Genomic DNA, 23,225 nt, shown 5'->3' with positions numbered 1-23,225 from the left:
TTTATAAGAAAAAAGGCACTTAATTTGCAAACAACGTGGATTTACAATTTAAAAAATCCTTAATTTAGTGCCATTTTTAGCTATATTTTCAGAATATTTAAATCTAATGCAGCAAATTGTTTTATACTCATGACGGATCAAATCAAGTAGATACCGAAGAGAAAAGAGACCAACGAAGAAGACGTTCTGTTGACGTCACTTCCCGTCAAGCGTTGCGTGGTCACGTGACGTCGTGTTAGCTCGCTGGTTCTGCTATGTTTGTCGTATGTGCTAATGTTATAGAAATGCGGAATTTCGTGAATATCTCAACCCATCGTCGTCCAGGGACGCACCGCAGCTCACGCAAGACCGATTTTCGTCGATACCGCGCGAAGAGGGTGACTGCTAAAACGCCCGCTGCTGGCCTGCGTGTCACGTGACCTGCATGCGGCTGAGCGTTTGATAAAAAGATGGCGTGAGCTGAGCGAAGCGACGAGGACAACAAACCCTTAATTACGGAACGCTGCCGATAGCGAGTCGGAGAGGCAGTTCAACTGTCAAGTAAGTTGACGCTATTGTAAAAATCTACAGTATTAGCTTGGCTGACATTAAGGATTCAATGTTGCGCTGAGAAGAGCCAGAAGTCTTTTAATAAATGTAATTTTTTATTTAGGATAGGTAAAACTGGCACACAGAGTACCCAGGGTTTTACGTTCCCGGTTGCTAATGGTAGCTACCAACTGCAAGTACACAAATATTAAGACCTCCCTCAAGAATTTCACAATACAAGGGGGTTGTCAGCTTGTCCAGCTATTGTATATTGGGTCGTGAAGGACATCCTATGAAACCTTGGGAGGTTTTTACATGCTCGGTTTTACTGCTGTAGTTAGCTTGCTAACCTCATTTGACAGGAGCACGATATGATCTACGGTACCCAACGCAACTAGCAAATTTTAAAACACGTCATGTCTGATTTGTTAAATGCTCTTCTGCGTTACATCTGAGACACGGGATTGAAAATATACAATTATATTATCTTCAATTCAAGTATATTGCAATGTACAAGGTACATTGGTAGCCAGGAGCTACCATTGACATTTGTAATATCTGGTTTTTTTATTTTAAAAACTCAATAAGTTGTTTTCCGTATTTTCAAATTGTTGGATTTGGTTACCTACTGTTTTGCTTGTAACTAAAATGAAGTGAATGCGAGAGTAACTTTGGTTTTAGTCCGTTAGCATTCTGTGTAACTAAGCTGTGTCACCCTGGTTAATCGGGGCCTGTAAGCTAGCTCGTGTGACTGTCAGTATTTAGCTCGTGCAAACGGGAGCTATTTGGGACACTTAAACTGTATCGATCGGTAATCGGTTTACTCTAACCGTGCATTACAGTTAAGATCTGTTCAGTCTGGAAATATTGAAGTAATAGTGCGTGAAGGAAGTTAAGTTGAACGGGCGCTATCAGGAAGTTTAACGGACTCGGGGGTGGGGGTGAAACCACGTGTTGTTTTGGGTAATTTCGAAACCAGACTCGCACATTTAGCATATTGACCTTACTGTCTGAAAGAGGAATGTGTGATTATATTACTTTTGGTCAAGAATAAATGCATGTTTCAACCGTGTGTTATTGTATTTATGTGCAGCAGACAGAAACGGGACGGGAGGATTTTTGTGTCGTCCATGTACGCCTCCGTAACTTATAAACACAAACTACACAGTAAAGAAGACACAAAGATGCCCCCTTTAATGCCCTAATTAAGCGTTTTGCTGCTTCATTTAGTCTGCTCCATAGCTTGCTGTGTCTTAGACACATGCAGATGTGAGCACATGGAAACTCTGTGGGGTTTTCCAACAAAAAGGTTGTGTGGGAGCTGGAATCCATCTGTGTCCAAAATAAACCAAGGAAATTTTCAGGAAATTATGAAAATGGGTGAAAGGAAGAGCTGGTTGCATTTTGATGATGCTACCTTGCATTACTATTGCCTATATAACATAGTAAAGGCTTAGTTTGTCTTTCTATCATAACTAAAACACTCAGTTAACTTTTTCAATGCTCACGATCCCCTGATGGTGTGACATCTCGGATCTCTAATTGGGAATTCTTTCACTGTGTCTAACTCGTATACAAGACGGAAAATATATACAGCGGCATATATATTTTCTGTTTTTGTTGAGCAAAGTCCATTAGTGGAAGGGCGCTTGCTGAAACACCTGCCCCCTCTACAATAACACACACGCTTCGTTTGGCAGTCACAATATGTACAGAAATGAGCTGCTTGTTTCTCATTTGAAACACTCATTTTGTATTTACACATTTCTGCTTGAAAAAAAGAATGGATATTTTTTTGATGATGATAATCTTATGTAACAGGTAATAGTGTCAGTAGTGAAATATGCAAAATGTGTGTTGCAGATGGATCCTGGACAGGATTTACTTCTCGCTGCTCTCAGCGAAAGTGGCATTTGTCCAAATGATATTGGCCAATTTGATGTTGATGCTCAGGATGTTGCACAGCCCTCCACAACACAGCAGGTAAGGCGGTTAAACACTCGCTGATCATTGTGGCATGGATCTCTTTTAATCTGTGAATCTTCTGATGTCTGCTTCTCTTCCAGTCGATCTCTATTAGTGCCCTGGGGGTTGGTGTTGGGACAGAGTCTGCGGAAGTTGTCCGTAGTGAACCCCCAACCGCTGCTCCTGTAGTCAATTATAGTATCAAGGTGAATTTTTACACTTGAATTGTCCTGAATTGTCTTTTAAAGGTGGGGGTAAATGCTGTTGGTGCTCTGTTATTTACGTATGAGTCTAATTTTCTCTCTTTTTCTGTCATCAGCCGAATAAACCTCAGCCATCCACCACCACATTTGTCTTAAATCAGCTGAATCATTTGCCATCGCTCGGAACTGTTGTCACAAAACAGTCTGGCACAAACAACATCAAACATACCATCACTGTCACCAAGGTGGTCCACGTTCCCAATTCAGCTTTGCGGAGTTCTTCAACATCATCCACAAGTATTGCTGCTTCAGCATCCACAGTCGTGCCTTCTACCAGATCTGACCAGGTACTTTTTATAGACAAATATCAAATGAAAGTGTCAGTCAGCGAAGGCCAGAACAAAGAATGCAATACTTTTCATCTCATGCTAAATATGTCTTCCGTAAATATTTGATCATTGTTTTTTCTGTTTTCCCCTCCCCCCTAGCAGATTCAGTTGAAAGACCTCCTTCGGACCAGCAATGTGAAGAGCTCTGATCTGAAGGGTGGGAGCCTGATGGAGCTCATGAAGCTAAAGCCTCCACCAAACATCACTACACCAGTAGCAACAGCAACTGGGACAGGTCATTTCTTCTTTTGTTTGAATATAGATATAGAGATAGCTATATATTAAATTCCTTGCCTGAGGTCTCAGATATCTGAAGGACCTGTGCTCAACCCAATGAAAAACTCTTCTGTTATTTTTTGTCATTTAAGAGACCATAGTGCTAAAATGTACCAAAATCCGCTATGGTGAAAAATGTGATTTCTTTATCGCGCTCTAGTGCTGATTTGCCAGTGCTCAAGAAAGGGCCGGGTTGTGTAACACTTTGCTGGTGTTTTCAGGTGAAACAAACAATGGGATCAAGAAGGAATCGCTGGCTAAAGATGCGCCGCGGCTCTGGATTAATGACGGGATTAAAATGCAAACCTTCTCACATTCATTGGTAAATGCGTTGTTAATTTAAAATAGAAAACGAGTTCGGCAGATCGTGCTTCATCAAATGTGTGTCCTGTCTCTCCAGAAGCATCCTGGGATCAAGGAAGAAGATGAACCTGAGGAGGAGGAAGAGGAGGAACTGGGACATGCAGAAACGTACGCAGAGTACATGCCAATGAAGCGTAAGTGCTTTTCTATGTTTAATATGTATGTTTCATAGTGAATTGGTACCTTAATAAAATCATTTTAAAGTCAGACAAATTACCGTACGGTTGTACCGGGCCAGTCTTGGCATCCTGTAACTGACCAGTCAGCTTCTCCATGCAGTGAAGGTTGGCCTCCGGCATCCTGATCCCGTGGTGGAGACCAGCTCCCTGTCCAGCGTCAACCCTCCTGATGTCTGGTACAGAGTGTCCATCCCAGAGGAAACCATTGATCGTGGCTGCCTGTCTGCTCTGCAGCTGGAAGCCATCACATATGCAGCTCAGGTAACATCCCATAAATGGATGAATAAATCAATTGGTGAAATTTGAAAAGATGCCGTTTGTGCGTACAGTGGAAAGTGATGTACACAATGCTTGTGTGCCGTAGCAACATGAGACTTTCCTGCCTGGAGGGGAGCGAGCTGGCTATTTGATTGGTGATGGAGCCGGCGTGGGGAAAGGCCGGACGATTGCAGGGATCATTTATGAGAATTACCTTTTGGGCAGGAAGAGATCACTTTGGTAAATAGGCTTCCTACTCTGTAGAGACACAAATAACCTGTCAAGTGAATATTTCCCTGCTTAATTACCTCTTTAAATGTATATCTTTTCAGGTTTAGTGTCTCAAATGACTTGAAGTACGACGCTGAACGGGATTTAAGGGATATTGGAGCCAAAAACATCCAGGTTCACTCACTAAACAAAGTAAGATCAGCGAGTAATAAAGGAAGCTGGACAACTGTGTTTGCAAGCAGTTCTCACACATACTACTTTTTCTATTTTAGTTCAAATATGGGAAAATCTCGTCTAAACACAATGGAAGTGTAAAGAAAGGTGTGATCTTCGCCACCTACTCCTCCTTGATAGGAGAGAGCCAGTCAGGTGGGAAGTACAAGACCAGATTCCAGCAGCTTCTCCACTGGTGTGGGGAGGACTTTGATGGAGTGGTATCCTTCTGTCAGCTGAAAAGAATTAACACATTTCATGTCAACGCCACGTACCTGAATTAGTATTGAAACAATAGTCGTTAGAGAATTTCCTTCACTTGATATCTTAAGATTATCTATGATGAGTGTCACAAAGCTAAAAACGTGTGTCCGGTCGGATCATCCAAGCCTACAAAAACTGGCCTGGCAGTTTTGGAACTCCAGAACAAACTGCCAAAGGCTCGGGTCGTTTATGCAAGTGCAACAGGTTTGGAGATATCATTTTATTTTAAACTTAAAAATAAGAAGATCCTGTCTGATTGACAGATTCATCTCTGAACGTGTCTTTGTAGGTGCCTCTGAACCACGAAACATGGCCTACATGAATCGACTTGGCATCTGGGGGTCCAAAACACCTTTCAAAGAATTTAGCAACTTCATCCAAGCTGTTGAGCGCAGGTATGTCAGGTGACGGAAAACAAAACCTTCAGAGGATTGAGTGATGCTAGCCTTTCATTTGTGTGCCTTAATTCTTTACATTAGAGGTGTCGGTGCCATGGAAATAGTTGCTATGGACATGAAACTGAGGGGGATGTACATTGCAAGGCAGCTGAGTTTCACAGGTGTCACTTTTAAGATCGAGGAGGTCCCTTTAAGTCAGAAGTATATCTGCATGTACAACAAATCAGTGAGACTGGTAGGTGATATTTGAGCAATGAGTCAATGGCAATCTGTTCATTTTTGCCGTCCTTGAAGTTATTGAATCATTATCCGCCTTTGCTCCTTCCAGTGGGTGCGTGCACGTGAGAAGTTTCAGCAGGCTGCACAGCTGATTGATGCAGAGCAACGCATGAAGAAATCTATGTGGGGCCAGTTCTGGTCCGCTCATCAGAGATTCTTTAAATACCTCTGTATCGCCTCCAAAGTCTGCAGAGTGGTCCAGCTGGCCAGAGAGGAGGTCCAGAATGGAAAGGTGTGTGTTTGCCAAATTTGGAAGTGTTCGTTTTAAAGCTTTATAAAGTATGGAAGGAGCCTTCTTTACCGCACCACAGAAGATATCAATGGTTTGCTCTGTTATTAACATGGGTGATTTCTGCAGTGTGTGGTGATTGGTCTTCAATCCACCGGTGAAGCCAGAACACTTGAGGCCTTGGAGGAAGGAGGAGGAGAGCTCAACGATTTTGTGTCGACTGCAAAGTATGTAAAACCAAAGATACTTCTCTTTTCCTTCAACAGTGGAAAAATCACAACCTATAGCTAAATCATATTTTTCTTGGAGGGGTGTGCTTCAGGCTCTGGTTGAGAAACATTTTCCAGCTCCTGACAGGCAGAAACTTTATAGCCTGCTGGGTATTGACCTGCCAGTAAAGAAAGCACCTGCTCCCAGTGTGAATACTGCAGCTAAAACAGAACAGAAGGGCACGAAGCGGAAAGGTAACACATCCTTGAAGTTGGTGGGTAATAGACGTAACGCCTTAAACTAACCCTTCGTTCTTTATTTCTGACACCATCAGGTGCTGATGTTAAGAAGCAGCAGAAGAAGAAACCCCGCAAGCACGGCGGCCTCTCGGGTACCAGCTCGGATGAGTCAGAGGACTCGGACAAGGACTCCGACAGTGACGACAGCTTCAAATCTGTCAGCTCTGCCGATGAGGATGATGATTTCAACCCATTCAGAGATGAGTCTGACGATGATGAGGAAGGCGGTAAGATTTGTGAGTTAAAATAATTCAAGTCGTGGCGTTCCTACAGCAGGACTTCTCTTTTCCTCTGTCAGATCCCTGGCTCATTAGAAAAGAACCCAAGAAAGGAAAAGAAAAGAAGAAGAAGAGACGGAAGAGTATTGATCCGGACTCTATTCATAGTGCCTTGTTAGCTTCTGGTCTGAGCTCCACCAGGCCTTCCTTCACCGCCCCTGTTATCCCCCCCAGCACACCTGCCCCAGGTAAGGTTGCTTCCACAAGGATGCAGAAATGGGTTCTCAGATGTGTAGGTGACATTGTCACCTTCTGTGCAGTTAAAGCAGAGAGTCAGGATAACTCTGTGACGAGCCAGGACGCAGTGGAGAGTGCCCAGATCATGAAGAGAGAACTTCTGGAACGTTTGGAGAAATTATCCGAGGATCTTCCACCCAACACCCTGGATGAGCTAATCGATGAACTGGGGGGCCCTGAAAATGTAGCCGAGGTATCGGTGCTTTGATTTTCTATCAAGATTTTGTAGTTTGTGCTTGAATTATTTCGAATCTAAGTCATGTTCCAAGCGAGTGAACGTTGATACTTGAGGCTGATTTTTTTTTATTTTGAATTGCATGACAGATGACTGGCCGCAAAGGTCGCGTGGTGAGTAACGATGATGGAAGCATCTCCTATGAGTCCCGCTCAGAACTGGACGTGCCGGTGGAAATCCTCAACCTCACAGAGAAGCAGAGGTTCATGGATGGAGAGAAGGTACACAGCTCCTTCTAGAAGTGGACGTGTCGGTCTTTCATCCTGTTCACCATCTGCAAATATTTGACCAATATTTGATCAAACAGAACATTGCCATCATCTCGGAAGCTGCCAGCTCAGGTATTTCCTTGCAAGCTGACCGTCGAGTAAAGAACCAGAGAAGAAGAGTCCACATGACACTAGAGCTGCCTTGGAGTGCTGACAGAGCCATACAGCAGTTCGGTCAGTTGATACAGCTATAAAAATAATGATTCGTAAACAGGAGGATTCCTTTGTACCCGTCATCGAGCCAGTTTGAGCCGGATGGCTAATGAAAGGTTTCAAACCTGTCATTCATTCACAGGGAGAACTCACAGGTCAAACCAAGTCACAGCTCCAGAGTACGTCTTCTTGATATCAGAGCTTGCGGGAGAGCAGCGATTCGCTTCCATTGTGGCTAAAAGATTAGAAAGCCTGGTAACCATCACTTAAATCTCTGTATCATTCTAACCATTTTTAGGGAAGGTTAAATATGACAGCAATAAATATTTTTTGACAGGGTGCTCTGACCCACGGAGACAGACGAGCAACAGAAACCAGAGATCTCAGCAGGTTTAACTTTGACAACAAGGTGAGTCAATAAATGAGGAATTTGCTGCATGGGCTCGGTTTTCCTGTGACGGACTCATGCCTGCCTTGGTTACAGTACGGCCGGAACGCTTTGGAAATCGTGATGAAATCCATTGTGAAATTAGATTCTCCGTTAGTTTCTCCGCCCCCGGAATTCAAGGGAGATTTTTTCAAAGGTATGGCTTTTATTGCATTGAATAATTTATTATTATTCAGCATTTCCCGTCCGTGGTTGTGACTAATGATGGCGTTTTCCTTCTCCAGAAATCCAGAATGGGTTAATAGGTGTGGGCCTCATAAATGTGGAGGACATGTCTGGCATATTAACACTTGACAAAGGTGAGGTTCTTTTTTAATGCTGAACACAAATGTGTCTATTAATGTACATCCCATTACACCTGAACGAACATATATGTGCCTGCAGACTACAACAACATCGGGAAGTTCCTGAACCGTATTCTGGGCATGGAGGTCCATCAGCAGAACGCTTTGTTCCAGTATTTCTCTGACACACTGGCAGCAGTGATACAAGAAGCTAAGAGGAATGGCAGATATGACTTGGGGATTCTTGGTAAGGCGGAGCTTTCTTTTCAACATTAATGGGGAATCACAGCATTAGATGTTAACAACCAGCTCCTTGTTGTAGATTTGGGCTCCGGGGATGAGAAGGTGAGAAAGGTTCACTGCAGGAGGTTCCTGACCCCGGGCTACACCACATCTGGGCATGTGGAGCTGCACACTGTATGTTAATGAGCCTCCCAGTATCTTAGTTTAGACCTTATGGTGAGATTGCAGCAACATTAACTGGCTTTTTAAACAGGTGAGTGTGGAGAGAGGAATGTCCTGGGAGGAGGCAACGCACATCTGGGCAGATCAGAACGGTCCAGATGATGGCTTCTATGTCCAGGTATGCGGAAGAAGCACAAGTCTGAATTCTAATCAGAAATATTTCACAGCTCCGTTGCTGTGTGCGTTTTTCTGCAAGGCCCAAAATAGTTTTTGGCCATATTAAGATTAGTTAAAGGAAATGGAATTTTTTTTTCAGATGAGGAACAACAAGAAAACAGCCATACTGGTCAAAGAGGTGAACACCAAGAAGAGGCTTTTCCTCGTGTACAGGCCCAACACTGGCAGACAGCTCAAGCTGGAGACGTATGCGGACATCAAAAAGAGGTTTAAAAAGGTGATGAACCAAAAGTTTCATAAAAAGTGCTGTAAAGGCGCCGCCTGATGGAAATGTTTTACTTTTCGCACCGTTAGGTCCTGTCAGAAGATGCCAAGCAGCACTGGACTGACCAGTACAAATCCTCGGCTCAGATTTGTTCTCATGCGTATTGGTAGGTGTTCTTTTTAGATCTTTTACACGTTTGGTTACTTTACTTAGTATTTATGTATGTAATTCATGTGTTACACACACCAACCTGCATGAGTCGGGATCAAATGTTAAAAGACGATCTGTCAAGTTTCCTTTCTCTAAACTCTTGTGTTCTCTCTCTTCTGCTCAGGCGAGGGAACTGTAAGAAAGTGTCGGTGGGCCTGCAGTGTGAAGTCGGGCTCCGGTGTAGGACGTATTTCGTCCTGTGCGGCTCTGTGCTCAGCGTGTGGAATGAGGTGGAACTGGTGCTCGCGCCCGTCAGTGGAGCCAACGTCAAAGTGCAAATCGTGCGACTCAGAACAGAAGACGGACAGAGGATAGTTGGTAAGTTTTAAACAACCTTTTGGAAAAACATGTTTACTTGTGAAGTACTGTTGAGTAACATAACTGGTCTATTAGCTTTGGGGCGTGCTCGAGCTTGTTTTTCCTGTTTAAGCTTTCCAGGAGTGTTAATTCATTAGGAATACTTTTAAATTTCTACCTTTTTGTTCTTGCTCGCGCAGGACTGATCATTCCAGCGAACTGCGTGTCTGCGTTAATCAACAAGCTCTCCACATCGGACCAGTCGCAGCAGCTGGCTGTGCAGGAGCAGCAGAAGCGTCTGCAGCTCCACCCTCAGAGCCTCAGTCATGCCCCCGGTCTATAGCTGCTCACCGGAGACACCTCCACCTCCACCACCGCGCCAGTCTGAAGGGATCTGAGAACCACTCCCTCACGTCTGCACTGCAGTCTTCAGGACCAATGCCCCCTTGTTCTGCACCCTCCCAAACCCCCCCCAAAGTGTCTCTAAGGGGTCAGAAGTGCAACACCAAGCTGTGACAACCTCAGATGGAGAAGCAGCGGCTGTACAGCAAAAACATTTCAGGGTCTACTTTTTATTTTTAAAATCTCTGAGTTTTTGCTTTCACCTAGATCAGCTTTGATGGGTGATGTATTTGTCCTCTGACATTCAGAGTGGAAAGATTTGTGATATATATTCCTCGAGATGAGCCCCAGAGGGAGCGTTGGACTCTGGCTGTTGTTCTTTCTGTTTTATGTAATGAAACAAAAGGTGGATGAGACAAAGACCACTGTGTTTGAAAGTTCCAGAACTACATTTACTGCTGAGCTACAATCTGATGCTAATGTAAGATAAATACTGAGTCGTTTGTTAATGTTTCGGAGCAAATGACAAATTGCAACTTGTTCAGTGCTTCTGTTCTGATTGATCTTGTACGTGCCCGAATTCTCTTCCCGGTCAGGCTTCAATGACATTGTCACACAGTTCCTATTCACAGTTCCTCAGTTCCATTTTATTCCTGTTTCTGTCAGGGGTGTTCTTCGCATTGTTCCAGTCACAGATGAGTTCTTTTTTTTTTTTTTTCTTTTCCCTGGTCTCTTAACTGTCATGTCCTCGTGCGTGTCCCTTCTGCATCCTTCCCACGGCACCATTAGTGTGCAAGAGACAGATTTGGACACATCGGGTATATTTAACTGAATGTCTGTTTTTAATTTAGCTGATGAACTGAAGGGGTGATTAATCCTCAAACCCAAAAACCGCCAAGAGTTTGTCTTTTGAATGTGCCTTTTACGCCTGTCCGACGATCCCCTGAAAAGATGCTTCACTTCAAATAATTCTGACCCCTATTTTACGTATGTAAGCGGTCCGTTGATTGTTCTCCCAAACCTGGATCCCCTGTTGCAGGTGGAAACATGCTTTGGTCTTTGTCTCTTCAGTAAACTGCTGTCTGCTGCAACCTCTTGTGAGAAATGGCAAATGCATGTCAGAAACCACCTCTGTCGGAACAAAAAAAAACAAACAAAAAAAATCCTCCGCTCAAAAATGCCGAATTCTTGCTCAGGGGATGAACTCAAACAAAGATCCTCTTTAGGAAAATGGAGAAAATATTCCGACAGAAGCATGACCGTGACTCAAATTCTCCCTCGAACGCTGGCGCAGCCGTAATTGAACCTGTGATCCTCCAGCTGTCTGGAATCTGGTGGTTACTCCTGTCGGCTGCTGTGGCTCTTGGTCCAACAGACTGAAAACAGGATCTTTGTCACAGAATTCACCTTTATGCGTTCAAATACAAGCATATTGGGAGTTCTGTCATCGTGCGTCTGCTACAATTAAAAGCACTAAAACGACTGTGCTCTGATTGGAAGTTGCATCTTTGAACTTGAATGTCCTCGTGTCGGAGAAGCCACCACGCTTGTTTTTGTCTTCGATATTCTGAACAAAAAGTTGGGACATTTTCAGACAGGTTCTGTTCCTCAGTAGGAAAAACTTGAAGGACTCTCCCCCCTTTCCTTGTTGCACGGGGTTGCACTACTGACAGTTGTACAAATATTCAGTATGACCTATTCATGTACGAGTGCAATGCTCAATAAAGCTTGGCATAGCTCTACTTCATCCTTTTAAAAACTTAATTTTGATATTTTTTGTCCTAATTTAATGTCTTCATGAGTTAAACCTATGCTATCCTAGCTTTAATCAAATGTGATGTGGGAATTTTATTTTACTTTTGACTCATTTATACATCACTGCCCCTCCAAATTAAAGGCTAAAGTGAAACCTTGAATAACCTAACCTTACATTTCTAAGTTGAGTCGCTGTTAATCTCCCACTAAAGTACATCTTGTGTATCAACAAGAGGTAAAAAGTAAGAAAAAAAATCAACAAAACCTTAAACGCAACATTTTTTAGGCATTAAATACGTGTTTATTCTGTGCTAAAAATACTTTTTAAATTACAAACCTTTTTCTAGTTTGGTAGATAATGATTTTCTCCCTCACCCATTCATTAAAGGAAACTAGTTTAGACGTGAAAACCTGTTTTTAAACCCTTGAGCCGGACCTGTATGGGCTCCCGTGCGGGGGCCCGTCGCTGCGGATCGGAGGCCCCGGGGCCTGGCACACACTGGGCCCGAGCCGTCTGCTTATCTGGGCTTTATTTCTGGAAACATGGATGCGCCCCCTCAGACAAAGACAGGTAACCGAGCCCGCTTTTGTTGTCTCCGCTCAAACTCTCCGCTCTCAACCCGCCTTAAAACCACGTTTGTCACCACGTTTTCACTTAAACCTTCAAACCCTCCAAGTTGGCTGTTAAGTTCTTCAAAAACAAAAAAAAACAAAACAATCATCTGCCAGAAATGTATTTTAAAAATGCCACAGGACGCCGTGGAAGCGCGCGGCAGAAGTGTCATTTTTATATATATATAAAAAAAATTCTACTTTTCTTTTTTTAAAAAGTGCCTTAAAAGTGCGTTTTCGAGCGGAGCTCCCGGTTGACGCTAAGTAATTGTGCCAAGTGTGCGTGAAAGCGCGTGTAAATTCCGCGGAAATCCCGCATAAACACTTTTAGTTGCTAATTCCTGATGAATATGTGCGCGTTCGGAAGCACAGTGGGTGTCAATATAAAGTGACGGCCATATTTGCCGGTGCCGCTGTTGTAAACAAAAAGTGAGAGACAGACGCTTCACTGAATTTCGGGTCATTTTTATTTCTTTAATTTACAATGTCTTTGGGAATGTCTTATAAACCCAATGTCCATCAGCTCATTCCGGGAACTTCTGGGAACCAGGGTAAGGAGAAAAAACCGGGCAAAATCAAAGTATCCGCGCGTTAAATCGAGTGTTAAATTCGGGGTCTCGGAGAATACCTGGAGAAAGACCGTGTCTGTAGTTTTTGTCCAGTTATATATATAGGGTCAGATCGTGGGAGCTAGGCTAATTCATATCCGCCATTATTACTAATGTAAAAGAGCGCCATCCGCGGCGCCAGGCGCTGGAAAACCACGATTAAGAGGAGAAAGGAGTAGGAGACGTTTCCTAAAATGTGCCGGTCCGTGGCCGGGGGTCCTGGTCCTGCAGGATGGGTGCCGTTAGACGGTGACAAAAATGTATCAGTTGTGTCTTCTTGAGCCAGCCTTGTTCCGTTTCCTCCATGATGCTCCTCGGTCGGAGCTGCTGATTGATCTGCCTGGGAGATTTTTCCGACTCTTCGAGGACACCTGCCGGCGGGGGGCGGAACTGCACCCGCGGAACCGCAGGGAGTCACGGCGAGGAAGTCGCAAAGGTTCCGTCGTTTTTAGGGACATTTCAGGGGGGAAATCAGGCTACGATCCGATTGTTGGGTGAATTGATCAATGGTCAATGTTTTACGGGAGTAATATGGTGTATTTTTTTATTTAAATGTGCTTGTTGTGGCCAGTCGATACAGTGACAGGAATATCCACAAGAGCTACTCATTTGGCGTTTTAGATCATTTCATACTTTCACTTTATGGTGTCTGGGCACATTTACGCACCAATTTATACAATTTAACCTTTATTTAGACCTTTATTTATTGACGAATAATCAGACAGATATCAACAAGGCCTTTTGTATCATTGGTAATACATCAGTAAGGTTAAGAGTGTGTGGCACGTGTTCTTTTTTTGTCTTTTTTTATACAGTAGGAAACCTCCATTCGGCCTCGGCTGCTAATCTGGCCACGCTGCAGTCCTACAGGCCCCTTCTGAGTGACTATGGCCCTCCCTCTCTGGGCTTTTCACAGGTAAATATGATGATACTGTTGGCACTTTCCTTAAAGGTCCCTCAGCATAAATCACAGATCATTCTCACTGAAGTGTGCTGAACCAGGCTGATGTTTTTCTGCTCCCGTAGGGGTCCGCTGGCAGCCAAGTGCCTCAGAACAAATATGCAGAACTGCTGGCCATCATTGAAGAGATTGGGAAGGAGATCAGGCCCACGTATGCTGGAAGTAAGAGTGCGATGGAGAGACTGAAAAGAGGTAAAGCCTTCAACAGTTCCAGCGCGCAGTGGGTAATGCTGCTGCTGATTGGGTGGCTCATCTGAAATTTCCTTTCTTCAAAGGAATAATCCACGCCAGAGGGCTGGTGCGCGAGTGCTTGGCCGAGACGGAGAGAAACGCCAGGTCCTAGCTACAGATGCAGACGGTCCTTGCTGCAAGAACAACTAACAGCGCGTCTCAAACAAATAATAACTTGCATGGCATTTCCTCTGAGAAGAGGAAGTAAAACTTTAAAAATAAAAAGGAAAACTAAGCTCCTGGAGAGAAAAAAATACAGTAATTCATGACTCTGGAGAGTCAAACAAATATTGTGTGGGTTATTGGAATTCAATTGAAAGAAACTATGTTTTTATCCCCCACTTTTGGGACCCTAATTTTGGTTTGATATTTAAATTGTTGATTTATGCATGCGAAAGGACCTGTGGGTTAATTCTAGACAGTGCATGGCTGGTATAAGGGTAGGTAGATTTTGACCATTTGGTCTGTTTTTCAGACACTTGTGACACGTGATTGGGGAGGGAGGGACGGCAGTGTGCCAAATGCATTTGTTCATGTGTTATCATTGGTTTTGGTATTAAAAAAAAAAAAAGAAGAAAATGCTGTTACTTGCATCTTTGTATGTATTTATTACTCAGTGTAATAAATTGTATTTTCAATATAGTTGTCAATGTGTGATTAAGTGCTTTTATAGCCCTGTAAATCTACCTAAAACCCCACGTTATTGTGATGAACAAAAAGTGTATTTTAGATCATTCTATCGTCAAAAACACTGACATTTGTCTGATGTGATGCTTTCGCCCTCTGTCCCATTCTGACGGCATTCAGAAATACATTTGTGCGCCTTTACCCGACCAGCCAATCAGATGGCAGAACGAAAACACCGACCAATCACAGCTCAGGATCGTCACCACAGCTCGACCAATGGCGACACAGCTTGTGAGCGTAGCAGCAGCCATAGATCACCGCAATGCTGCAGCCAACCAGCAACTAGCCAGCTAACTTGTCTACTCCGAGAAAAATATGGATGAAATGACGGTACAAGTAAACAGGTAGGGGTATTCTTCCGTGAGCGACATCTGTGCTTTTCTCTGTCATTGCTAATTTTTTTTTTGCATTTACGGTTTTTTTTTATCTTCATCTCCCGCGCACTCCCAGCCTGGCTCTGCTTACAAACATGTAATAAACACACATAGGAGGCTAGCTAACCTATTCAGTTGTAGCGCCAGTTGCAGCTATCTTGTTAGCTCGATAACTTAGCTCGACCGACCCAGTCTTCCGCGGAGTTGTCCACCAACTTGACTGGGAGATTTTAGCCGTCTGCAACGTCCGCGATGGGGCTTTTCAACGTAGCTCGGACGGCTAACGAAGCTGTTGAGTGTTTTGACGCTCCGCGGCTTTGGTGGGAGGATTCTCGCTGCATTTGAAGATGTTTATGTGTGCAGATGTTTCTGTTGTCAGTCAGTCCGTCAGACCCAGACGTTAGACGAGTTGATCGGGACCGGACTGGAGACAAAAGTCATGCTAATGTGTGCCGTTTTTGATTCACCTTTTTCCGTTTGGTACTCTTCGGTGGTAATAACACATGTATGGTGAGGGTATTTTTCATGACTATAAGCTTAGGTACTACTACTACTTTATCAATGAAACATCACGTAGACGTGAAAGACTCTCATCAACATTGATAAGTCGCTAAATACCATTCATTTCCCCTTTCTCTTGGCTTTCAGCGGTCTGTGTGAACCCCTCTCCACGGGCTCTTAAACATGTCCACAGATGACAGTATATCTGAGGATGTGTCCAGCTCGGGGGCTTTGAGCCACTGTCACGCCAGTCCAGATGGGGATGGAGGTAAGGAGAGCGAGACCTCTTTGCTGTCCTCAGAGGCCACATCAGCCTCGGGGTTGGTTGTATCAGAGGAGAGACACACCGCCTCCCAAACACCAGGGGGCACTGTGGAGAGCAGACCTGTGCACATCACACCAGCATGCAAAAAGATCAGGTACAGTTTGCACAGATGAACTTTTACATAATTTAAAGCACATGAGATCATAACGTGATCCAGTTTTGCTTATGGCCTCAGGAGTCTCTGTCTGAGTACAGATGAAGGATTTGCACAAGACAAGAAGCTGCCATTCATCAACCCGAGCTCCCTGGAAACCCTGAGGGTCTTGGTACAGGAGATTCAGAGCAGCGGAGAAACAGACCCTGAGATTTGGAAGGATTGCCAGGTGAGAAGCGCCAAAAAGGCAAATGATATTCTAGAAGATACCAGTAAGAGAGCAATTCATACTGGTGACATCGGCAGACGAAGCTGAGGTCAGCGGCCTCGTGCGTTGTGTTTGGTGGCTGGCAGCCTCAGGTTTGAGCCGTCGCTTCCTTCTTGACAGGTGTCGCACTACTGTCGCATGTTATAAGAGAAATTTGATACACACACACACAGACACACTGAGCAATGCAAAACGTGAACCATGCAAAAAACATTGGGAAATATTATGTAAATGATGTGAAACCAGGCTTGACATTTGTTTTTCTTTAAGTTCTCTCGAAAAAAAAAAATAATCAAAGAAATCATTTACTTTCCAAATAATTGTGTATTAGTGATTTTCCTTCACAGTCTGTGAATTTATTTCCATCATTTGTGGAGGGCTCAAACATTTAACTAAAGGTTTCAAATTAATTAACAGGCGCATCTGTGCCAAGCTGCAGATTAACAGCTGACGCAACGAGGGCATTTGTAACCGCGTGACCTGATTTGAGCTGGAAATTTTTGTGGTGTTTTTCACGTTTTCATGTCGGCTCCAGCTGTTCTCCCTGCAGGTTATTATCATGTTGGATGAGGGCTAAGGTATTTGCTCCACTCTGTGACGCAGGGCCGGTGGTTGCACCTCTTTCGGCTGGTGGAGAAGCAATATCAAGATCAGATACTTGCACAGCAAGAGCAGTATCAGTGTCAAATACAGGTAAGGGTCCATTTAATGGGCCATTCTACTCAACTTTTGTTTGTGAAAACATTATTTTTGAGCACATTGTGCTTTTTCAGCTGATACAGGATGAAATTAAAGCCATGGTTCAGCTCCAGAATCGCCAAACCAGCAACCAGTCACACACAGAGTTCTCTCCAAACCTGGCGATCAAAACCTCGACAAGCAGGAAGGACTGTGTTTCCCCGCTCTTCCCCAGTCACGGCACAGGCCTCAAAAATATCACTCCTGTAAATGACATGGCACCCCCTGCCCACACAGGCTTCGGATCCCATGCACTTCCACTCCAGGGATCGGAGCCTGCCAACCAGATGGAGGAGCGGGCAACCACCGGGCTCAGCAGTGGGTATGGGACTCTGTTTGCTCGGGAAATGAGTCTGGACGTCGCTGGGTCTCCCAGAGAAGATGAGGGTGGAAATCAAGGGAGAGAGAAGCAGAACTGGCCCTGTGACGTGCAGCAGAGCAGAGAGACAAGTGTGGAAAGAAGCCAGCAGGATTGTTTCGATGACAGACCCGTAAGAGTGGAGGAACCAAACCCCTTAGAATACCAGCAAGGACCCTCTGGGTGAGTCTGCATGGTTTAGAGAGGACACAATGAATAGTTCTGTCAACATTTAGTAGACGTTCTACGTACCGTGACTTTTCTCTCTACAGCATCAATCAACCTTTGACCTCCTGGGCCCAGAGGCAGAAACTCAGGGCAGAGAAGACCAAGGTAGCACAACCTTCATCCCACAATTCTGAGTACAAGGAGCAACCGTGCAGCCTCGGAGAATCTCACAAACAAAACCTCCCACAGTGGCCAGACTCCCAGGAACAGGTGTGGCTCCCAGTCATTCCTCATTAATGACACAATTTCCCTCAGCAAAGAAAAAATATTTTCCTTTCCCTGAGTTTGGAGGGCGTTGTGGGTGTGTTACTGCCCCACTTCTGAGGCAAATCTGTTCTGTTTGGTCTCAGGAGCAACCGGCAGCATCCAGCTCTTTTCCCTTGATCAGGAGCGACAGTGTAATCTCTCAGACATCAGGTAACAGCTGTACTCAGCATAACAAACACAGCATAAAGGCTGAATTCTACAAAATAAACCTGTAAATGATTTATAGACTTGGAGGTATTCAGTTGACAAACGATTACTCTAATTCTCTCCAGGTCTGACTTACTGGCATTTGAATGAGAATGAACTGTATCACCCGCTTCCAGACAGCTTTGACAGCGGCGCTTATCTCCTTCTGCAAGAGGCCTCTATGAACCTCGTGAGTATTGACAATGTGGCCCGTTGTGCTCGGGACGAGTTGCTGAAAACCATCCCAAGCAGCTGCCTGAAACACGTACCGCAGCCCCAAAACGCACTTTGTTTTATTTCACCGATTTCGGAAGCTTAGCTTTAATGACTTCTCCTCACTGAGGTCAACGTCGTCTCTCGTAGAGTCTGACCCAGGAGCCGCGGCTGTCGCTTAAAGAAATCTATCACAACAAGCAAAGATCGGGCTCCAAGCGCTCCGAATGTGAAGGCTTTGCTACGGCTAGCTCTTTGTCCCCGCAGGTTCGTGACATGACTCATCTGTGATCATTGTAGCCGTTTACTAAGCCTCTGACGCTTCATGTCTTTCTTTGCGCCTCAGATGCTGACCTTAGATCCGTCAGGTAACCAGCGACAGTCCGATCGTACCTCTGGCTTCACGTCCCCCTCTCATTTCAGCAGCCCGTCCTTCCACCTCTGCCCCAGAGTGCAGACTCCTGTGAGCCCAGACAGCATGGTGGAGTGCAGCCCCAACCCCGGAGATACAGACGGTATCTCTGACACCTCCAGTATCTCAGCTGCTAGACCTTCGTCTTCTAAGGCACAAAGCACGTGGGGATTTCATGACAAAGCGTCCTCCCACACACCCAGCCAGCAATACAGAGTCAGCGCCCCATTGGCAAGTGAAGAAGAGGGCAGCAACACACACACCAGCACTCTGATCCCTTGTGCTGCTCAGGGGTCTGCAGCCAGCCCGCAAATGGAAAAGACCTCATCCACTGAGGACCCTGTTGTCCTTTCTCTGTAAGTGTGATAGTGTTTGTTCTTAAAAGGGTTATCATGTAATGTTAAAAAACTTCTGAAGGTTAAAAAACGAGTTAAACCTTCACGAGGATGGTTCACATTTATTGCACGTCACTCCTCAGAATCAGGCAGAAGCTGAGAGAGAAGCACGCTCGGCACGTGGCTGATCTGAAGGCGTATTATGAATCTGAGATTCAAGCCCTGCAGGACAAACTGAAACTGGGAGATCTGCCTCGGGACGTAGAAAAGGCCAACCAGACCCTCACAAAGAGGTGCGTTTGATTCATATCGCTGTCATCCTCTATGGTTCTTTCTTCACGTTTGTGGCTTGGTTTTCCTACAGATGTAGACACTTGGAGAAAGCTCTGTCTGAGGCCACCAAACGCGTTCAGGAGCTAGAGGCAACTAACTGCTTGCTGGAGAAGAAACTGGTACCTTCGCAGCGAATTTGCATCATAAAAATGTCTGTAGCTGCGCCGAGTTGTGTCTTTTATGCTTTCTACTCCCTCTCCTTTGTCTGCGACGTCAGGCTGAATGGCCAGAGCGCTACGCAGTCGCCGGCGCTGCCGTGAAGTCCTTACAGCAGCGACTGGATGAAAGCAAACGCTCTGAAAAGGAGAAGGACGCCACGGCGGCGCGATTAAAGAGCCACGTCCGACAGCTGGAGGAGTCGGTGCAAAAGGCCCTCAGGGAGGCCGAAGAAAAGGACGCCAGGAGGGAGCGAGAGTACAAGAAGCTGCAAGATGTAAGTCATGACGTGGTCCTACAACCGTCCTGCACCCCCTTATTAAAGATTAAATGATATATGGGGAGGCAGATGATGCATCATCCACACTGACATGTCGCCTTATAAGCAGAACCGAGATTAACTGTCAACTTTATCATATATAAATCAAAAGAGAATGCATAGAAAAGGGTATAAGATAGTAACGTCTCCACTGTCTTGTGTCCACAGCTGCTGAGGGAATATGAATCTCTGAGGAGGGAACATGAAGAAGTGAAGGTAAAGAATCTCTGAACACACTCGTGATGTTAGTGAGGGAGTTCCTTTTATCCTTTGATAAACACTTTTGTAGCTTTTGGCTACAACTTTAAGCCTCATTCAGGCTTCGTCTTTTCTGTCCACAGACAAAGTCGTTGTCAATGGAGAACAAGCTGTTTGATGCCAACGACCAGATATCAGAACTGAAGAGGTAAGAACTAACGATGGAAGCTTAATCAGCAGATGGTTCCCCAGTGAATAGATTCATTCTTAACATGAATCTTTGTGCTGTAGAGTATTTGCCTCTTTGTCTCCTCAGATTCATCTGTAAGCTGGAGTCTCAGGTGAAGCAGCTAGAACATGAGAACCAGGCCAGAGCGCGTTTGAGTTCCCACAGCAACACACGGCCTTCTGGAGCCGGGTGAGAGTTGATACTGGAGTAAACTGTCTGGAAACAGTCGCTAAATCATAATATATGGAGCTCTCAGTCGCTCTGAGATAAAAAAGGACAGATTCAGGTTTGAAACGTTGATGGTAAATCAATGAATGTCTAAAGGACGACTGTGTCCTCAGCCTATTCCACCACCCCGACGTCACCAGGACGTCCCCTTCAGCTGAGCAGCAGATCGGTGGCAGAACTTCTCAATTTCTTCAAGCAAATCAGTCGAGTTTTCACCCAAACCAGCCATCATGTTGCTCTGCAGATGCCTCTCCAGGCGCCAGTAACTGGGGGTAAATCATCATTTCTTACTCTGTTAATTGTGGATCGTTTTCATCTTAGATCTCAGATGATTGTTTTCTGTTCTGCAGCAAGCTCTCGGAGGGTGACCACAGCAGGGCTCAGCCCAGACACCGGGACCAGAGCCAGCGTAGAGAGCCAGGCTGCACGCTGACGCCCATGATGAGGGCCCTGATTGAGCTGGAGGAGGCTAAAGCGACGGAGAGTCGAGCCCCCTGTGAGGAACAGCTTCTGCGCCTGATGCCCACACGTCACGCCCACGTCTGTAATCCGACAATGCTGTTTTTCTTTTTTTCTGGTGAATTTCTGCCTGCAGGGGGCAGCAGTCAGAGGACCATGTTGGGCTTTGTGGAGCGCAGATACAAAGACGCCATACAGGATCAGCTTGAGCTCCAAAAGGCCGAGAGAGAGACGGTCAAACCCGGAGAAGCCCGAACAGAACAAGACGGAGCGACGGGTCCAGGCGGAGCAGAGACAGCTGGAGCTCGGCTCAGAGCTCAGAGGAGTCTGTCTCCAGAGAACCACCGATCCTCCTCTCTGCCTCCAGCACATCGGAACGGACCTCCAACTACACCCAGTAAGGCCCCTCCCAAGGCAAAAGCAGGAACAAACACACGTGCAGGCCACTCAGGGGGGAAATAAGACTAGTGTAGTGCCTTATGGATACTCTGCTGTGATTACATGTAAATAACTGTCATTATTTAACAGTGTTTGTCATAAACAGAAGAAACATTTGCTCTGTCCAGCAAAAAGAGAAACCCTGCTCATGCCTCAGTCTGCCAAGTCCAGCCCGAAGCGCTGCCCCACCGAGAACTTCTCCACCGTGTTTGGCTGCATGATGCCAAGAGAAGAATACCTGCCCAAGGGGTGAGGAGCACGTGTGCCAGAGGGATCCAGTTCAGCTGTAAATGGTCTTTGACTCCACACATATGAACTGACTGTGCCAACAGATTGGATGAACAGCAGAGACGTCATTCCTTCCACAGCAGCAGCCCCAGGAAGAGACTCCAGTTCACGTCAGCTGACCGAGAAGATGGTAAAAGCTTTGAGTAGTGGGCCTGGTGCAGTAACCCTCCTGTTCAATATGTGTTTTATTGTTGTAGCGGTCCAGCAGGCGCAGCCCTCTTCTGTGGAGCCACCAGAGGGGAAGGCCCTGCAGGGCTGGGAGGAGCAGAGCGCCTTCCCCGCTCCTGAGGGCCACGGCTCCCCCGTGCCCCTGCAGGACAGGCTGCACTCGCTGGCCGAGGCGGAGAGACTGTTAGACGAGCTGGCGCGGGAGAAAATGCAGGTGGGGAGCGTTTAGTGTGACCCACCCGCTCATCAGGGCTCAACATGGAGCAGCCTCTTCTGCCTGTTTAATGATGGAGGATTGTCCCTTTCATTGAGGGCTTCAGAAAGTGGTCATTCCCTCACCACTGAATGGTCCCTGTGTTTGTGTGCAGATCGAGGCGGCTCTGAGCCAGCTGCCCAGAGGAGGTAAGGTGAGCCTCCAGGCCAGGTTAGATGAGGTGAGGATTTTCTAGATCAGAACTGTATCTACCACACGCTGCGGTCGGGACGGGACTTAACTCCGCCCCTCTTTTCCTCCTCAGGCGGCCTTAGAGAATCGACTGGAGCGAGTGAACCGTGAACTGGGCGCCATCAGGATGACTCTGAAGAGGTTCCATGTCCTCCGCTCCACCGCCAACATATAGCAAAGTCTGTTTTTTTGGCTTTCTACTCTGCACTGATTGTCTCTCTGTGCCATAAACATGTGCATCTCCACCGTGTTTTTATACGTTTTACTCTGGGATATTTTTATATGTCGGAAAGATACTACGATTTGTAGACTATATTTTTAGTAAAAGAGAGATTTGTACATTCATTTACTTTTATAGTCACAGGAATGATCAAACAAAGTGTTCTATGTGCCACGTTCAGGGGTGGATTTTTAAAATCGAGGATATTTGTGGTGTAAATGGTCACGGCTGCTCAGTCTAGACATTCAGACACAAATATTACGGCCATATTTGCTTCAAGGTATTTATTTCATGTCTTTGTTCAGAAGGTTGAAATTTGCTGCATTTTACTTGTTTTCTAGGTTCTTTTTTTTAATTGTTTGGACCAAATCACCAAACTTGAAGTAAATCTTTGTTTACTTGACTACAACTACCTTTTATTGTTTACTTTCCATTATTACCTGCCGCTTTACATCCCACATGTGCTCGGGCCATTCAGATTAGAACCAATAGTGGACCCAAACCAGCACACCTTTTCAGTAAAACCACACCTTTGATTTATTTTTGCTATGTTGAAGCATGGAATTTCTTGCACTGCTTATTTTGCCATATGCTCTTTTCTCTCTGAACCTCACTGGAACTATAAATGTTGCCATTGCACAATAAATGAAGTTTGATTTAAAAACCACAAGTGTTGTTTTCTTCATAAAAATGCACAGCAGTTCAAT

The 23,225-nt window shown here is 45.3% G+C and overlaps 3 protein-coding genes across 7 annotated transcripts; all 3 read left to right on the top strand.

The window, feature by feature from the left end:
• The first annotated feature begins 200 nt into the window (after window positions 1-200).
• sbno1 (strawberry notch homolog 1 (Drosophila)) lies at window positions 201-11,648 on the top strand. 2 transcript variants are annotated; one of them, XM_011604743.2, is made up of 33 exons: window positions 201-540; window positions 2,392-2,511; window positions 2,595-2,699; window positions 2,813-3,043; window positions 3,188-3,320; window positions 3,583-3,683; window positions 3,762-3,858; window positions 4,004-4,164; window positions 4,268-4,401; window positions 4,494-4,584; window positions 4,665-4,826; window positions 4,938-5,073; window positions 5,159-5,264; window positions 5,349-5,502; window positions 5,596-5,778; window positions 5,905-6,002; window positions 6,085-6,239; window positions 6,320-6,511; window positions 6,583-6,750; window positions 6,823-6,992; window positions 7,124-7,255; window positions 7,342-7,477; window positions 7,599-7,711; window positions 7,794-7,865; window positions 7,941-8,040; window positions 8,129-8,203; window positions 8,289-8,435; window positions 8,511-8,605; window positions 8,685-8,771; window positions 8,910-9,047; window positions 9,125-9,201; window positions 9,370-9,563; window positions 9,743-11,648. In XM_011604743.2, the coding sequence occupies exons 2-33, from the start codon at window positions 2,392-2,394 to the stop codon at window positions 9,883-9,885; spliced, it is 4,206 nt and encodes a 1,401-aa protein (XP_011603045.1). In that variant the 5' UTR covers window positions 201-540; the 3' UTR covers window positions 9,886-11,648. The 2 variants fall into 2 exon arrangements, with proteins under 2 accessions (XP_011603045.1, XP_011603044.1); XM_011604742.2 differs by having other exon boundaries at window positions 3,185-3,320.
• Window positions 11,649-12,058: 410 nt separating this feature from the next.
• cdk2ap1 (cyclin dependent kinase 2 associated protein 1) lies at window positions 12,059-14,689 on the top strand. Of its 2 annotated transcripts, none has more exons than XM_011604741.2 (4): window positions 12,059-12,210; window positions 13,675-13,775; window positions 13,886-14,012; window positions 14,096-14,689. In XM_011604741.2, exons 1-4 carry the CDS (start codon window positions 12,183-12,185, stop codon window positions 14,161-14,163), a joined length of 324 nt encoding a protein of 107 aa, XP_011603043.1. In that variant the 5' UTR covers window positions 12,059-12,182; the 3' UTR covers window positions 14,164-14,689. The 2 variants fall into 2 exon arrangements, with proteins under 2 accessions (XP_011603043.1, XP_003965389.1); XM_003965340.3 differs by lacking the exon at window positions 12,059-12,210 and adding an exon at window positions 12,628-12,802.
• Window positions 14,690-14,949: 260 nt separating this feature from the next.
• mphosph9 (M-phase phosphoprotein 9) lies at window positions 14,950-23,182 on the top strand. Of its 3 annotated transcripts, none has more exons than XM_011604740.2 (24): window positions 14,950-15,082; window positions 15,761-16,032; window positions 16,114-16,261; window positions 16,904-16,993; window positions 17,074-17,579; window positions 17,669-17,834; window positions 17,975-18,041; window positions 18,164-18,267; window positions 18,441-18,557; window positions 18,637-19,058; window positions 19,181-19,330; window positions 19,402-19,489; window positions 19,588-19,803; window positions 20,014-20,061; window positions 20,187-20,251; window positions 20,360-20,461; window positions 20,614-20,772; window positions 20,851-20,996; window positions 21,096-21,356; window positions 21,526-21,646; window positions 21,730-21,815; window positions 21,883-22,067; window positions 22,222-22,287; window positions 22,372-23,182. In XM_011604740.2, exons 2-24 carry the CDS (start codon window positions 15,797-15,799, stop codon window positions 22,471-22,473), a joined length of 3,651 nt encoding a protein of 1,216 aa, XP_011603042.2. In that variant the 5' UTR covers window positions 14,950-15,082; window positions 15,761-15,796; the 3' UTR covers window positions 22,474-23,182. The 3 variants fall into 3 exon arrangements, 2 of the variants coding, with proteins under 2 accessions (XP_011603042.2, XP_029693297.1); XM_029837437.1 differs by lacking the exon at window positions 14,950-15,082 and adding an exon at window positions 15,350-15,622; XR_003888718.1 differs by lacking the exons at window positions 22,222-22,287; window positions 22,372-23,182 and having other exon boundaries at window positions 21,504-21,646; window positions 21,883-21,945.
• The last annotated feature ends 43 nt before the right edge of the window (window positions 23,183-23,225 follow it).

Source organism: Takifugu rubripes, chromosome 6, assembly GCF_901000725.2.
Source record: "Takifugu rubripes chromosome 6, fTakRub1.2, whole genome shotgun sequence".
Taxonomy (NCBI): domain Eukaryota; kingdom Metazoa; phylum Chordata; class Actinopteri; order Tetraodontiformes; family Tetraodontidae; genus Takifugu; species Takifugu rubripes.
Note: the sequence above shows the minus strand (reverse complement) of the source record. Positions and strands in the feature narration are given on the sequence as shown.

Bases quoted from the DNA above. Each gene is read 5' to 3' on its own strand.
- sbno1 (XM_011604742.2), top strand. From the start codon at position 2,392: ATGGATCCTGGACAGGATTTACTTCTCGCTGCTCTCAGCGAAAGTGGC. The intron at 2,700-2,812 runs GTGAATTTTTAC...TTCTGTCATCAG, and splicing joins TAGTCAATTATAGTATCAAG to CCGAATAAACCTCAGCCATC. The intron at 6,003-6,084 runs GTATGTAAAACC...TTTTTCTTGGAG, and splicing joins GATTTTGTGTCGACTGCAAA to GGGTGTGCTTCAGGCTCTGG.
- cdk2ap1 (XM_003965340.3), top strand. From the start codon at position 12,736: ATGTCTTTGGGAATGTCTTATAAACCCAATGTCCATCAGCTCATTCCG. The intron at 12,803-13,674 runs GTAAGGAGAAAA...TTTTTTATACAG, and splicing joins GGGAACTTCTGGGAACCAGG to TAGGAAACCTCCATTCGGCC. The intron at 14,013-14,095 runs GTAAAGCCTTCA...CTTTCTTCAAAG, and splicing joins GATGGAGAGACTGAAAAGAG to GAATAATCCACGCCAGAGGG.
- mphosph9 (XM_011604740.2), top strand. From the start codon at position 15,797: ATGTCCACAGATGACAGTATATCTGAGGATGTGTCCAGCTCGGGGGCT. The intron at 17,835-17,974 runs GTGTGGCTCCCA...GTTTGGTCTCAG, and splicing joins GGCCAGACTCCCAGGAACAG to GAGCAACCGGCAGCATCCAG. The intron at 20,997-21,095 runs GTGAGGAACAGC...TTCTGCCTGCAG, and splicing joins GACGGAGAGTCGAGCCCCCT to GGGGCAGCAGTCAGAGGACC.